The sequence below is a fragment of the Macaca fascicularis genome, chromosome 5 (assembly GCF_037993035.2).
Source record: "Macaca fascicularis isolate 582-1 chromosome 5, T2T-MFA8v1.1".
Classification (NCBI taxonomy): domain Eukaryota; kingdom Metazoa; phylum Chordata; class Mammalia; order Primates; family Cercopithecidae; genus Macaca; species Macaca fascicularis.
Window position 1 is genome coordinate 150,709,417 of NC_088379.1, and position 17,144 is coordinate 150,726,560.

At 40.6% G+C, this 17,144-nt stretch overlaps 1 protein-coding gene across 36 annotated transcripts in view; it reads right to left on the minus strand.

The window, feature by feature from the left end:
• Positions 1 to 17,144, minus strand: part of ZNF827 (zinc finger protein 827) — a 174,535-nt gene that overhangs the window by 72,425 nt on the left and 84,966 nt on the right. For all 36 annotated transcript variants that reach the window (XR_010587030.2, XR_012435145.1, XR_012435147.1 and 33 more), the window contains 2 exons: positions 12,845 to 13,084; positions 9,805 to 9,862 (listed from right to left, as the gene is read on the minus strand). Coding sequence is in view for 32 of the 36 variants with exons in the window: in XM_074040529.1 (XP_073896630.1) it covers positions 9,805 to 9,862; positions 12,845 to 13,084 (298 nt within the window). In the remaining 4 variants the exon portion in view is untranslated. The remainder of the gene's footprint in view (positions 1 to 9,804; positions 9,863 to 12,844; positions 13,085 to 17,144) is intronic.

Consider the following 17,144-nt stretch of genomic DNA (forward strand, 5'->3'; position numbering starts at 1 on the left):
TTTTTTTTTTTTTTTTTTTTTTTTTGTGCTTCTTAAACATATCAAATAAGAAAGGTGGGTTTATTCAAAGATAAGTAATAAAGGAAATCTTTGTATTAGTTATAACTATCTCCTCAACATTTCCTCAAGCACTTTAAGGTGAGAAGACATTCTTCGAGAAGCTGGAATAGCTTACATGAAAATAAGCTCACAACTCAAAAACAAAAACACTTTATTTTTACATATTTCACTTTCTGAAAATATCAAATAACAGTATTTCATTTTCAACTTAATTTTCATGATTAACGCAGTTTTCTTCACTTTAGTGATTTTGTTTTTCTCAAATATTACTTCCTTTTATTTGCTAATAATTTAAAATAATAGATGCTTAACATTTCTTTTTATATATTTATATATGTACATGTTGTGTAACATATTTATAAGTAATTGTATTTGAAATATATTAACTGCTTAGTTCTACGTATTTTTGTAAAAGAATTTCAAACACTTTAAAAAATAAAATGTAAACACTCTATACAGTTGCATCAGTATCATGTGAAATATAGAAGAAAACCCTGATACAGTCCTTTTGTTCTGCAGAAGCAATCACTCCATGTGGCCTAGGACCATGTGTGGTCTTCCTAACTTCCTCATTTTCACTTTGAATAAGCAGTTGTATAGCTGTTGCTTCTGAAATGTGCCCAGATATTAACATGTTACCTATAACAGTCAGGGCCAGTTGTCTTACCAATATTCTTACAGTCAATTAAAAAGGTAATCTATAACGAAAGAAAAGTTTTCATGGTACACATGAACATTGCCCTTCCCTTTTCAATACCACAGAAATGGGAACCCCTGTTCCTAAGGGATTTTATTTATTGTAATGAAAAGGACCCCGGGTGGCAGGTTAGGTAATGTGGGGGTGGACAACAGTGCCCAAGATTAAAAATGACTGTGAGTCTCCGCCCTGAAGACAACCCCGACCATCTGAAAGAGAAAATTCCTTATTTGACCATACAAGGGACATAACAAGGACCTCCTGTGGCCCCAGCGGGTTAGGCCTGAAAACTCAGTCATTGATCATGTTGGGCTCACACATTTTCAAAGAAAGAGGGGCTGTTGTGAATAAAACTTGGATTATTCCTATACATTCGCAAGTTTCAGCTGGGACATTTATCTAAAAATTGAGGCTGGCATTGCAGATTCAGTGGGTTTCTAAATGGGCCTGTGGGCAGAGGGGACTCAAGTGTACTCCATCACTCTACAAGCATATAGGCAGCAGATTTTCTTCTTTAATTTTTGGAGATGACAAGGCAGCTAAGCTGGGTTTCCTCTCCTCCAGTTCCGCTGATGCGGCTGCACACTTGGCTGGGGCCAATGAAACAGAAACTTTACAGCAATGAAAAACTAAAGGTGTTGTTAATTTTGTAAGATGTGAAAGAGTATCATGGAAAATCTCCTTACTTTTCAGAGATATATACCAAAGAATCTGGGAACGAATGCTTGATATCTGGGATGTGACTTAAAATACAGGAGGAAAAAGGACTGGTAAACCAAGTGCGGCAAAATGTTGACACATGTTCAATATGGGTGATGGGAATATAGTGATTCATTATCTTATTCTTTCTATTTTGGTAAAAACATTTCATAATAATAAAAAATCAATAGCAACAACTAAACAAAAAATCCAACCTAGACAAGCCACCAAACAGAGTAAGAAATGACAGTAAAAGAAAATACAAGACTGTACATGGTGGCTCACTCCTGTAATCCCAGCACTTTGGGAGACCGAGGCAGGAGGATCACTTGAGTCCAGAAATTCGAGAACAGCCTGGGCAACATGGCAGAAACCCCGTCTCTACAAAAAATACAAAAATTAGCCGAGCGTGGTGGTGCATGCCTGTAGTCCCAGTTACGTGGAAGGCTGAGGTGGGAGGATCACTTGAGCCCAGGAAGTAGAGGCTGCAATGAGTGGAGATTGTGCCATTGCACTCCAGCCTGGGCGACAGGGCAAGACCTTGTCTCAAAAAAAACCAACCAAACAAAAAAAAAACCAAAACACACACATACACACACACACACACACACGAGCAAATACCAATGTCTCTCCATGAACAAAATGCTTAAGAGCACTAGGAATCAATAAATGAAAGACTTTAAATGGAAGATATAATTTTATACCCTTCAATCATTAAAAAATTTTAATGATAAGCACAGAGTTGGTCAGGCCTTTGAAACATTCTGTCTCCCTCTGTCTCTGTCTCTCATGAAAACTGTTAGAATTGCAGATTCCATCTTTTTAAAAGTCATTTTGACAATTTGTACCAATAGCCTGAAAAATGTGAATACTGTTTTGAGTCATTTTATCCCACCATTGTTTATATTAACAATTTTTTTTTGGGGGGGGACCCTTGATACCCAATAACAAGGGACTGATTAAATAAATTGTAATGCAGACAAACACTGAATACTATGCAAACATTAAAAGAATAACATTGAGAACGTCCATGGAAAAATGGACAATCATATATTGCTAGGTGAAAACAGAAGATTATAAAACTGTATAGGTAGTAGGATTCAGTTATACATATATAAATATATACTTATAAATATGAATTTATACATATATAAATGAAAAAAAAATCCAGCAAGGATACACACCACCAACTTAGCAGTGGCTGTCTCTAGGTAGTAGGACTAAAAATACATTTTCTTTATGTGCTCCTATATTATCTGGAAATAAGATACTTTTAAAAGTTAAAAACAACTATTACATTTTACTGTTTAGGATCCTTTACTTTGGAAAAGACTCGGTCTTTTAAAGAGAAAGCTCTGAGGGACAGTTGTAAAAAACACAGGCAGAAACAACTGCATCTCAGTTATGACCCTCAGTATCAGTCTGCTTCAGTTTCAGAAGTCTGACAGCTATGGAAGGAAAAGGTTGTATGCAATATTGTGGAAGAAAAGTAGAGCATCTTAGGAAAATATAACGTATTGTTCATGTTTAGTATTTTCTTCTTTGAAAAGTATAAATGCTTCCTATTTCAGGTTGTCTTAAAGGTGGGCCAACATGTATAACCTAACACCAAGTTTTCAAGGAACAAGTTCCTGTTGCTGCTGCTCTAGCATTCATGCACTGTGGAGCCAGGAAACTTCTCGGGACAAGGAGCACAATGCCAGGCCTTGTCGAGGGCCGCTGCAGTGGAGAGGCCAGACCGGGGGAGCCAGAGCCAACCACCGACCAAGGAAGTGAACCCTGCACGTCCGGATACTTGAAATGTCAGCTTGTGGAGGATCTCCCGCAGGAATCTGACTTTATACACAAACAAAGACGAAGAGCTTTCTGCTGAGGTGAGCTGAGAACAGATGAACTTTGTCTTCTCTGCAGTGACGCAAGCCTCTGTCATGTGGAAGTTACAGATGATGCTAGTGAAATGTGGATCATCTCCTGGCCCACCACATCATGCAAGAGGGCTGCTTCGCAGAGGTCAACCCTTGAAAGACTTGATACATTTCTAGTAACAATCCTGAAGATACTCTTGAGAGAAAATTCCAGATAAGAACAGCACCTAAGCCACACATACTTTTTGGTTATATCTTTCTTGCATAACCTACCAAAGGTAGCTAGAGGAGAACACAGTCTCTGGATGTCCACTGACAGAGACTTACCAATTTAAACTTCATTCCTGACTATTAGGAGTCATAAAAACAAGAGAGAATACTATGGCAAGCCAGTAGAAATAAAGACAGGAGTGTCCATGAGAAATGAAAAGAAAGGCACAGCCCTCTTCAGATCCTGAAAAGGAGATTTAAATTTGCCTCTTAAGAGTAACACAACACTGAACCATTCTAGAAGCATATTGTTCAATATAACATTTCAGTATAGATGTCACGAACGGAGGAAAAATGGTAGAGGGCAAATATCTATAGGACAATGGAGTAAAGGAATAGAACAAAGAACTGAGAAATGGCTTGGTGAAATGGGAAGGAAAAACAAATGCAAATGGCAACAATGCATGAAGTAATTTCAGGCCGTGTGTGTGTGTGTGTGTGTGTGTGTGTGTATGTGTATCTCCATTGTTTTCAAGGGTCAGTTCTAATTTCTTTGAAAAATAGAAACTCAAAAATAAACAGCAAAGAATGCCACCGAAAAGATTCTCAAGTCAGCATGTGTGTCAGCGCAGCTGCAGATAGTGGTGTAGGCTGTGCACTGCACAAAAGCACCACATCTAGAGGGGCATGATTAACGTCACAGACATCAGATTTATTGTGACAATATTCCAGTAGATGGCAGCGTACTAAGGGAGGGAGTCTTTAAAATGTACGATGGTGCCATGAGGCCCCAAAACAGCCTTGGCTTCACCATAAAGAAATAAATGTCCTAACTGAAGGGACTCCATGAAATTAGTAGCAATTTCCATTCTTTAGAAATAGAATGCTCATTGCATTTAATTTTAAAGTCACAACATGTAAAGGGTAAAGAGAATATATGGAGACCTCTTTAGATATCAATTTCATTTGCTCTGTTTCTGGTTTCTTTTCTTAATTGCTTCTGTCTAATTCAGTGTTCTCTAAAAGCAATATTTTTACTTTTTAAGGTAATGTAGTATTATTCTCTTACTCCCACCGAAGAACTGAAAAGGGAAAATTGTGCAAATTGAGGCAGCACATCATGCTTTTACAAATTTGTGCAATTTCTATTACTGAATCATAAATATTTAAGGACACGCATCCGAACCATCACAAAGGAAAATTCTACATTGGATGATTCCAAGTGAATATGTCTTTTAGTAAACACTATGTGCCATTATCTAAATCACAGAAAAATAGCCTGCATTTCAAATTCTGAAAATTGGGCAAATTAAATATTGGTCTGCACAGCATGATATGAGTCTATCTTTCTCTGATTTTGCCACTTCCGCTTTTTGTCTAGTAATGGAGAAAAGAACAATTCAGGCAAACTCTTCCTTGTTTTTGGAACGAAGCAAGCCAGGTGTGAGAAAGTATTTCTTATAGGCCTGCAATCTTATACCCCCATGGACACTGAATTATTAATGGGGAAAAGAGAGAACAAATAACCAAGAGAGGGTTCTTGGCAGCCATTGTTTGAAGTTCATGGTGTTACACAACATCGAGCATGTCCAATTCACCTGCCAGGAGCTATCTGATTCTTACTCTAGGGTTCCATTTTCCTATTTCGATCTTATCCAGCATCTGGCTGGGTGATGGTCCATGTCAAAGGATGTAGATCTTCTTTTTATTCCATTAAACTTTGAGATCTGATTATGATATCATGCCTCATGTATTTTCATCTACCAAATGATCATAATAGCTAGTTATCTGCTCCCTGCAGAACCTAGGCTTGTGCTGGGAAAGGAAATAGAAAAATCAGGATTTTATTAGTCTGAAATGTTCGGTCCTTCTGTTCTCATGCGTCTGGCCAGGACACTCTCCTCATCTCATTTGTCGGATAGAGTGGCATTAAGAATACTCAGTCCACACACTATCTCAAAGGAGACCCACAGCCTTCTTTACACTTGGATTGAATTTTCTAGACTCTGAGGTTAAACAGGGAAAGAGACTGCTGTTTTAGCATTTACGGTGAAGTTCCATCTAAAGGACTGATTCAATGGGAAGTGCCCCAATGAGGACACAAACAAGGGTGGAGGGACAGGGTCAAGGCATTGGTGAGCAGGACCACATGATTCAGTCATTTCAGCTGCTAAGTAGATTGATTTTTCTGCCTGGCTACATGGTGTACCTTGGTGGATTGTTTTTCTCTTTTACTTTTGGGAAGATTTTTGTAATTTAAGCAGCTGAGTCTAAGTTCTTAGGATTAAAAAAAAGGGGATTCTCACATCAGTTCTTAAAATGATGTCTGGGATTTGCTTCAAAATAATCTACAGGGAGGGGGAATTAGAGGAGGGAGATAGATAAAAATATCATAAAGCATTAATTGATGACTGTTGGATTGGATGACAGATACTTCTGTATATGTTTGAAATTTTCCATTATAAGAGTTTTTAAAAATGAGGTAGAGATCCAGTGATCCAGAAACTTGGTAGTTACTAGTTTCAACCTTAGCTTCACCTAAACCCCTTTAAAAAATCGCTAACAAAGAATGCTGTCTCCCATCATTTTCACTCTCCTTATCTACCCATCCTATAACAGAGGTATTAACAAGGGGCAGAGTTGCCACTGGACAGGTGTGAGAAGGGAGGATTTGATGATGAGGAAAGTGCAGTCACCAACCCTTACGGGATGGAGAGTTAACAGCACATACCCATGGACTTCGTGTTCTCTTGGTGCAGGACACGGGCATCAGCACTCCCATGACTCACTGGCAAGCACGTATTGGAACGCCAGGCTACAGAGTGTTTCCTCTTGGGTTGCTACACTTTTCCTTAGTCTTGTGGTTGAAATGAGCATCAAGATAAATAATGATAAACAATTGTGAGGGAAGCTGTGGGTTTATAAAAGGCAGGGATAGAATCAGCTCCTTTCTTCAGTTTTGTGTCTCTTCTCCCCACCTCATGTCCTTGGATATCCAGACACTAGGATCAGGAGATTCTAGGCATTTACCAGCATGAGAAAGGCAAGGGAAGGCTTGATCTCCGTGCTGTGCTGAGGCTGGCATCCCAGACCTGCCCTTTACAAATGAAACTACCTTAAGTATACCTAACTACTCTCAAAGTGCGAAAAATTCTGAACTTGATTCCAATCATGAACTGTCCTTCTGAATAGTCAGTTTCTTCTAGGAAATCAAACACAGAAGATATGATTACTAAATAAATACTCCATTAGTATTTACAAATCTGAAGATACAGAAATTCAGAGGTTTGATGTAAATCTTTTTGAAATGTATCACAAATCACACCTTAAAGCATAATCCACACACTGATCTTGTATGTGCAAAGTAAGAGTTCCTTCTAAAACAGGAGTCCGGAAAGAAGAAAGAAAGTTGGCATTGTTTTTTCTGTCTCTGATTATCAGTTAACTGAGGTTAAAGAGGATTTCTTGGCATAAAGATTTGATTCTATTCCACCTGAAATAATAAGGCGAGAGGTAAAAAAGAGATCTATTTATGGATAGGCTAATCAAGCAAGTTGCCTCTACTCAAAGGAAAAAATAAAAATAAAAAACATAACGAGGACTTTGTAGAATTATAAGCCAAAAATTCCTTAACACTGATTTCTAAACACCATATAATGCTGGGGGCTCACAGGAAGAACCTCTTCCTTCGCTTTGGGCAAAAGCTCTAATTCGGATTTCCTCTTACTCATAATCTCCCAGCAAGAGAAGAATTTAAGGATTGCATCATTTTTGCCAAATGGTTAAATTTCTTTTTTTTTCTCCTCTATCCTATAATCATGCTTCAGCTCCAGCCAAGGCAGTTTAGGCTTGAGGCACATTAAAGTCCTTGTATGGAGCCAATTTGGGGCCTCTTCTTACCTCTTTCCAGAGAACACCTGAAAAGCATAAAATAATATGGTCTTGCAGCACATCTTTTTGTTGTATATTATGTAATCTTAAAGAGCCAGCAGAAACCTCCATAGATCATGCTAGTGGGGTCCTGCCCACATCCTCCCTCCAGCAGTAGTGCACCCACCCTGGAGTTGCTGTAAGTGTTGCCTGACAACTATAAGTGAGAACTGCTGTCCCCATTGGAACCCACTAATGTGGGAGGTTATACATCCCCTGCAGGGGATTAATTGAAGCTAGTGAATCTTCCTGGGGGATGGAGCTGAAGTTACAAACCAGCTAAAACCACATCCTTGCTCTCAGCTCCTTCTCCTTCTTCCCTCTTCTGCCCCCATCACCTCCTTGCAGGTTCCTCTGAAAGCATTCCCTCAATAAAGCACTTCCACGAGAATCTCCATCTCTAGGGGACTTAACCTATAACACTTCAAGAATCCTATGGCAGCAAATTAAAATGAATATTTATTACTTTTAGTCTGCTGTCTTTCAATGTCTACTAATCTAGCCAATTTCATCAATGTTTAGACCCACAGACACAAGCAATATACTAAATAGCTTTAAGGTTAGATGTAGGAGGGGGCAGGATGGACTTCATGGGAGCTCACATCTCCTATTTGGGCATCAAACTTAATATACAAAATAGCCTTTCCATCCCCCGAAAGCCATTTCTCAATACAATCTGCAGTCCAACTTCCTAGTCTCATTTTCTATCTGAATACTTATATACAGACACAACACTAATATATACCACTCTTCTGTTCTATTAGAACGAGGTTCCTTTCCCTAATACTATATAAACCCAGTGTGAGCCGATCACGGTGGCTCACCCCTGTAATCCCAGCACTTTGGAAGGCCAAGACAGGCACATAGCTTGAGCTCAGGAGTTTGAGACCAGCCTGGGCAACATGGCAAAACCCCATCCTTACAAAAAATACAAAAATCAGCAGAGGATGGTGGCACACGCCTGTAGTTCCAGCTACTCGGGAGGCTGAGATGGGAGGATGACTTGAGCCTGCAAAGTGGAGGCTGCAGTGAGCCACAACTGGGCCACTACACTCCAGACTGGGAAACAGAGTGACACAGTCTCAAAAAAAATAAAATAAAATAAAAATAAATAAATAAATAAAATAAACCCAGTGTGAGGCAAGCTGGCTCTGTTTTAATTGCTCTTTGAAATTTGACATTCCTAACCTCCAATTAATGGAATTTTTTTTTTAAACCTCAGGTTAAAGTTTAAATGAGTACTGTCCACAGGCCTGATAATGCTGTGAGGTCAATTAATAACACATCAGAAAGAAAAATATCATTTACCTTTTGTTGCAAGAAAATTAGAAACAAAACCCAGCAACTGTTCCCATCAGAAAGAATCTTTCTCTGTTTGCTCAGGAAAGCAAAGTTCCTTGATTTTAAGACTCCTTGGTAGCTCCCAGCTAGTTCCCACTGTTCCTAGTTATTCATCCTAAAAGTGTGTATTGCTCTTGATCATCCTGTAAAGCTCATATCTTGGGCTAACTCAGAAATTGGAGGGAGGTTTGAAAGTGGAGAACGCTCCTTCAAAGGTGGAGAATGCATTTCCCCTGAGCTCCTTTTCTGCAGTGGTGGGGTTTTCACCCGCTGGCTCTCGCCTACAACGTTTCAGGTTTGGGTGGACTTCAAGGCTCCACGGGAGCAGCAGCAGTGGCTGGTCCTCCTCTCCTCACAATGGCAGATGGACAGTGGGCAGCCTACATTGGCTGACCTCCTTAGACTGCCTTTGGCAAGTGGAAAACTCCCTTGTCCACAGTGGTGAATGATATCAATTTTCTTGCAATTTTTTAAAAGCATTATCTTTTTTCTTCTTTTAAAATCTTTGCCTTCCAAATAATGCTGGGAGGTTAAAAAAAAAAAGTTGGGATGTCCTTGGTGACAAATTATCAGCCTATAGTCACAGAGGCAGTCAGGAGCAGGGTTGCAATAAGACAGAAAGAGGCCTTCGTGAGATACAGACCCAGCCCCGAGTCCCAGCTGAGCCACCCAGCTCAACTCTCAGGCCAAGACACTTCTGCAGAGAGGATGATAATAACATCTACTTCACAAAATTATTGTCAGGAATACAAAACAATAACATACAGAAAATTTCCCAGCAAAGTGACACCTATTAGATGTTTAGTAAATATTAGTGGTCTTCCTCCTTTACTTCTGTATTGTTTCTACCAACCGAGAAATTTTGGTAGAAAATGGTGGTAAAGGGTGTGACTCCTTTGAACCCAGTGGGAGAAAGAGGTTTGGGGAGCAGCGTTCAACATGTAGTACGGGCTGGTGGCCCACATGGGGTGTTCTGGAGGAACGCCACACAAAGTCGCCTACCTGGTGGTGGTCCGGATGGTGTTTTCTTTTGTATGATTGTGCTCTTTGCTCACTTTTTCTGTAAGGAGAAAGAATGAAACATATACCTCTTAGGTTGTTCTCACTCAACTTGCATCTTTTAGCTTTAAGCAGAAAAACCCTCAACATTTCTCTTTTTCCTCTGTGGTTTCCTTTTGATTTCTTTTTTAAACATCCAGATCCTCCCCATCTTACTGGAAAAGACAATCATTAAAAGCATGTCGATAGTATCCATAAAAATATTTTATTAAAAACCAATCAGGCAGGGCACGGTGGCTCACGCCTGTAATCCCAGCACCTTGGGAGACCGAGGTGGGTGGATCACGAGGTCAGGAGATCGAGAGCATCCTGGCTAACACAGTGAAACTCCGTCTCTACTAAAAATACAAAAAATTAGACGGGCATAGTGGCGGGTGCCTGTAGTCCCAGCTACTCGGGAGGCTGAGGCAGGAGAATGGAGTGAACTTGGGAGGCAGAGATTGCAGTGAGCCGAGATGGCAGCACTGCACTCCAGCCTGGGCAAAAGAGCAAGACTCCATCACAAAAAACAAAACAAAACAAAACAAAAACAACCAATCAGGCCGGGTGCTGTGGCACACGCCTGTAATCCCAGCACTTTGGGAGGCTGAAGCAGGTGGATCACTTGAGGTCAGGAGTTCAAGACAAGCCTGGCCCACATGGTGAAACCCTGTCTCTACTAAAAATACAAAAATTAGCCTGGCACGATGGCATGTGCCTGTACTCCCAGCTACTTGGGAGGCTGAGGCAGGAGAATTGCTTGAACCTAGGAGGTGGAGGTTGCAGTGAGCCAAGACTGCACCACTGCACTCCAGCCTGGGCAACAGAGTGAGACTCTGTCTCGAAAAAAGAAAAAAAAAAAAGAAAAGAAAAACCAATCAAAGGGAAACAATAACAAATATCAAGTATGTGGTGTGATTTGAATGAGGTCTTAGTAAGTACATACATACGCATACACACGCACACACACATAGAGCTACGGGCAGAGACAGTTATTTCCACTGTATCTTTCCCCAGCTGAAAATTTCTGCTTTCCTCTGATTCAGCATGAAAACTGCAGTTGTTGCAACTGTTCCGCCTCTGACTTTGATGACAACCTTTAAGCATTCTGTACTGTGAGGCCCCTTTGTGAGAGGGGATATAAAAACAGCCTAAGACCTCTTGGTGCTGCAGTCATTCAGTGTTATTCTGATAAATGTCACAAGGGACAAAAAAATATCATTTAGACAAGAAGAGGTAGACACTCCCTTACTGTGGCTTGAGGTCTACATCTATCAGCTGCCAGAAATTATTTAATGAGCTTTCAAGAACACAAAAGTTGAACTCTGGCCTTCCCAATGCAGTTCAAATGTGAGGACCCTACACTGATGGTCACAGCTGCCAATGGCTTCTTTTAATATCTAGAAAAAACCTGGCCAACGCTATAAGAGTTTCAGATCTAAACAGCAGGGCAAGTAAAAAACTCTTAATCTTGCGGAGTTTTGGAAAAATTTAAACAAAGATTTGCAACACCTGTCTCACACTTCGTACTGCTAGTCTGAAGCCACTGCATGCATGTGTGCACGGACAATTCCTTTCTGTCCACTCAACAATGACGACAAGTGTGAATTTGGATTCACAGCCAGTATTCTTTCAGAGAGCAGGAAATCGGGTCTAAATGACTTGTCTGAGGTCACCCAGGCAGTGACAGCGCCAGGGTGAGAACTCTCAGACACAAAGTTTTTAGCTGATAGGAGACTGCGACAGCATACGGTTTACAGACAGACTTTCTGAAAAGAACCACACAGGTCACGCTTTTGCAAACTGTAACTCCTCAATCATTATTAAAGTTATATTGTTTTTAGATAAGCTTCGTCCTTCAAAATAAATAAATAAAACTAGCCTGTTTTGGAGCTTGCAAAGATCTGTGTGTCCTATAAAGTTTACAGAATTAGTGATTTCAGCTACCGCAGAGACCTGCACAAACACCCCCCCGTTTGAGGACCTGGAGGCCACTGTTTTCAGCACCATCTGATAATTACACAGCTATGGGCTGTGTTGCCAGGTCAATGAGAAGGTGAACTGTTGTGACAGACGGATTTTAGCTTTTTTTCTCTTTCCTGGTATCTTCCTTAAGAGAGAATTTAATGGATGCTCTAAATGTGTTATCCATAACAAAATAGAGTTTGTTGGACATTAGTAACAGACTTTATTGGTGCATAAACTTTAATACTGTAGGCCAGTGCTTGACTTTGGACAAGGTATTTGTATGTATTTCTACCTGAATCTTATATATGTATGTACCATCAACCTCAATCTTGCACAAAAAAATAGAAGCATGTTAAATTTGTTAGGGACAAGTGGTGTGTCGCTTGAAAGAGATGACAAAAGGAACAACTTAGGTACTGGGATCCTTAACTATTTCATCCAGATACTTCACTGAGCTGGTAATTACCGTACTTTTCAATTCTAAGTACGTGAGGACAAAAAGTTGGTTTACAGAAATGGTTCTGCTAAGGCTACAGCTGGAAATAGTCCTCATATTTTCATCTTTTGCTTTTCCCTTCTTTGTTTTATTTTTGTTTTGGCAAGATACAATAAAACCTCATTAATTCAGACCACACTAATTTGGAAGTCATAGTAATTCAGTCACTGTTGGAATACATTGAAATTTATCTTTTCCACGTTAAAAAAAAAAGGCTGTTAATCAGATGAACTGCCTAAGCAAAATCAGAGGTGAGGTGTTTAGCCCAGTCAACAGGAATCATTTGCACATAATTGAATAGAGTTTTAATTTCAAGTGATTCTTAACTATTTATTAAGGAAAGGTTGGCAGGAATTCTATCTACTTGGCAACACTTTATTAAGTGTTAGTTTGGGTGGCCGTATGCGTGTTAAAGCAATAAAATTGATTTCTGTCTAAAACATCCTACAATTCAGGTTGTTTTTTTAAAAAAAAACTGTGTTAGAAGAGTTTTCCTTCAATGATTTCCAATTATTGACATTTTCCGGTGCAGAAACATACCTGACAGTTGAAAGAGGAGCTCGGAAGCCATCTTCACAGAGATATCCTGACTGAAGAGGTTTCGCTCTGGGGGTACTCTGCCCTCTGGCATCTTCTGTAAGGGTTCAGTTTTCTCTCGCCCGATTAAAGTGCTGTAGCCAACATTCCGGCTGGGTGATATTGAGACATGGGAGTCCTGGATGTCAACCTCCATTGGTTCCTCTTTAATCTTCACCATCTGAGTTTCTTTGTAGCTTTCCGCTGCAAGCAGGTGAATGAAGAGAAACAAAAACACCACCATTTCTTAATTCCAAGCTAAACCCAGTTTCTAATCACAGAGAAAACCATGAAGATTGTGTCAGGGAAGAGAAAAGTGAGTGTGCGCGGCACACTGGACCACAGTTTGAAAACTATTGGCTCAATCATCTGATACCTGAAAAGATAGGAGACTTTAGTTTTTTTTAGCCCAGAGACTCAGGGGCTTGTTCGAGGTCACACAGATGGCAGCAGGGCCAGGCCTTGGCCTGCAAGCTGGAGCCTAGGTTTCTTGACCAAGGTCTCTCACCACTCACATGTGCCCGTTCCTCTCTGCCACGCTGTTTCCAGAACTGAGAGAGGACATGGTAAATGTCTGTTCTTGCTTTATAACTTATTCAATTCAGTGAATCAAATAAGAGCAAGCATCTTAACATTATGGTTTTCTCCCTCTATTATTATTATTATTGTTTTTTTCTGAGAAGTAGTTTCACTCTTGTTGCCCAGGCTAGAGTGCAATGGTGTGACATGGGCTCATTGCAATCTCCACCTCCCAGGTTTAAGACATTCTCCTGCCTCAGCCTCCCGAGTAGCTGGGACTACAGGCACTTGTCATAATATCTGGCTAATTTTTGTATTTTTAGTAGAGATGGGGTTTCGCCACGTTGACCAGGCTGGTCTTGAACTCCTGACCTAAGGTGATGTGCCCGCCTCGGCCTCCCAAAGTGCTGGGATTACAGGCATGAGCCACTGTGCCCAGCCTCTCCCTCTATTTTTAAAGCTCTGACCAATTGCTTTTCTTTCTTCCGGGGCACATACATTAATCAAGGATAAATAGGGTCAATTCAGCGGAGACATTTGCACCTTGCTGGAGGTGTATGGAAGACCATGTAGGAAGTTAACTGCAGCCCAAGGAGCAACACCCAGAAAAACAGCAATCTTACAAGTTATAGTAATGGTACAATTTACCGTTTGTCATTTAGGTGTGGCTATTACATGTTGGGTCTTTAGTCTGAAACACATACTTGTTTTGTAAGGGTGGAGTGTCTATGTCCGTGTATTGCTTAGAGTTAATGATAAACATCTTTGAAACAAGGTGGGACAATTAGCCCAGAAAATAACTTGGGTCGCTTTAAAATAAGGCCACACTTTCAAATTAATAATAATAATTAGTAACTAGTGTGTACTCAGCACTCTGGAAAACAAAAATCAAAGAGGATTTTGATAGTTGAACAGATAGATGATAGACAGAAAGATAGAGTAGTGGGTTGAATTGTGGTCCCCCAAAAGAAACATCTACATCCTAACCATGGGAACTTGTGAATGCGAATGTGACCTTATTTGGAAAAAAAAAAGGTCCTTGCAGATGTGATTAAGTCAACAGTCTCAAGAAGAAAACATCCTGGATTATCTAGGTGGGTCCCAAATCCAGTGACAAGTGTCCTAATAAGACACAGAAGAGGGCAAGACATAGAAACAGTGGAAAAGGCCATGTGAAAACAGGCAGAGACTGGAGTGATGCAGCCACAAACCAAGGAGTCCCTGCAGCCACGGGAAGCTGCAAGAGGCAAGCCAGGACCTTCCCCTAGAGCCTCTGGAAGGAGCTCTACTCCTTCCAGACCAACATTTTGATTTCAGACTTCTGAGCCTCCAGAACCATGAGAGAATAAATATCTGCTGCTTCATGCTTCCGCAACTTTGTGGTAACTTGTTACAGCAGACCTTGGAAACTTTAGATAGATAGATAGATAGATAGATAGATAGATAGATAGATAGATAGATAGATAGATAGATAGGCAGGCAGATAGATACATAGGTACACAGAACAAACAGTAAGAAACAGTGTAAAGGCCGTGCTGATCTGTGGGACAGCCAGGAGATACCATCAGGGAAATCTCATTGTTAGAAGCTGGGAGGTCCAAAAAGCTATGCTTTCCTTGGAAAGCATGACGTGGGTGAACATCAAATACATGTATATAGTTTATTGTCTGGTAGTTAAAAAAAAAAGAAGAGCATTTTAACCTAAATGATTAAAATTAATACAGTGCTATCAAGATCTTATGTAAGAAGAGTGTTAATTGCTCTTTTTTCTTCCTGACATATTACACATGCTTCTCAGGGAAAACTGTTTGTTTTTTGTCAACAACTAAACTGCAGGCAAGTGTGGTATTTACTTTAGATCCCTCCCCGCTTTCCCTACTCCTGCCAAGCTGTTTTTTCTCTGCATGTCTGCGAAGCAGCTCATAAAAATCAAGTTCACTGATTCAGTCAGTCATGATAAAAAAATTTTAAAAAGAAAAAAACAGAAGAAGAAGAAAGCTGTGCAAGATACATGCTTAGCTTCTCTGCCTTTACTTCCAGTCCATCTGATTCTTCCTGGAGAACTGATCTTCCTCCCTCAAGCCCCTTAGGGATCTGGTGACCTCACAGCCATCCTGACCTCCAGCCAGATCAGCCACCCTCACGGGCAGTCACAACACAGCTTCCCTCGTCATGCTTCCCCAAAGTACCTAATATTTGGAAAATAAACAGTGGGGTCAGTGTCATAGGTACATAATGATGCTTCTGAATCTTGCACTGGGAAGTCATTCTAAGGCCTGGGGACAAACACAAAAGAATACTAGGACAAATACAAAGGGATTCACTTCATTTAAAAAAATCTTGACACTATAAAAAGCAAAGCCAGAAAGAAGCTCTCTTATTTATCTTCTCCTCACACCTCACACCACCCTGCTTCATTTCCCTAGCTTTGACCATGGAATCAAAAATCACCTGGCTATTTGCACCACTAAATTTAAAGAAATTAGTTTTTAAAAGCTTCCTGGGATCACATCAAGTATGATTCACATGAAGTGCTTTCTGCTCTTTCTTATGACAACCCTTGCCCTTTCAAGAATGCACAAAACACTGATCACTGATAAAAAGCCTTTGACCTTCTTAATTCACTTGACAGATTCCAGACTCAGGGAGAGGAGTTTTCAAACTAACATCTCAATGGGCAAGTGAAACAATGGACATATAATACAGTAAATATCATAGTCCCTTCTCTTCCATGCAATAGCATTATTGCCAAGTGTTTTCTTGGCATTTCTTTTCAAGCAGGATTTCTCAACCTTGGTACTACTAACATCTGGGGCTGGATAATCTTTGTTATGGGGGACTATATTGCACATTGTAGGATGTTTACCAACATCCTTGGTCTCTCTACCCACTAGACACCAGTAGGATTATCCTCCAGTTTTTTGTTTTTTGTTTTTTTTTAAGAGATGGAGGTCTCACTATGTTGCCCAGACTGGAGTGCAGTGGCTATTCACAGGTGTGGTCACAGCACGCTGCAGTCTCGAATTCCTGGCCTCAAGCAACCCTCCTGCCTCAGCCTCCTGAGAAGCTGGGGCTACCTGCACAGGCCACCATACTGGGCTCCATCCTCTAGTTTTAACAACCAAACATGACTGCAGATGTTGCCAAATTTTCTCGGGGGAGGGAAGGGCAAAACCACCCTGGTTGAAAACCATGGCTCTAAAGTTTTTGCTGCATTCTAGTTTTCGCTCCAAAAAAAGTTCAATCACCACACAAGACAAAGAAGAAAGAAAAAGCTCCCTTCATTTCTAGCCTAGGCCTAGTATCAATCGCCATCTCAGCCAGGTTCCTGGACAGGCTGACCTGGCAACACTGGTTTCTGTTACATACCTCACGTGGTCCCCAGGCCAGCTCTCTTCTTTTTGCCTGGGGTGTTCTAACATAACAATGGTTGAATTAATCATTTCTACTCATTCTTAGCTTTGTCTCCCATACTCAGGGACACGTCTACACATCCAGGATTTTATTGTTTCCTGTACACACACAATGTGAATCCTTTTAGAATCTCTTCCCAAAATAATAGGACAAATAGTCATTTTATCCCAACTTTATATATTGTTGCTGCTGGTGTGGTGGTGTGCCTATAGTCTCAGCCACTCAGGAGGCTGAGGTGGGAGGATCTATTGAACCAGGGAGTTCAAGGCTGCAAGGAGCTATGATTGTGCTACTGCACTCCAGCCTGGGCAACAGAGGGAGACTCTGTCTC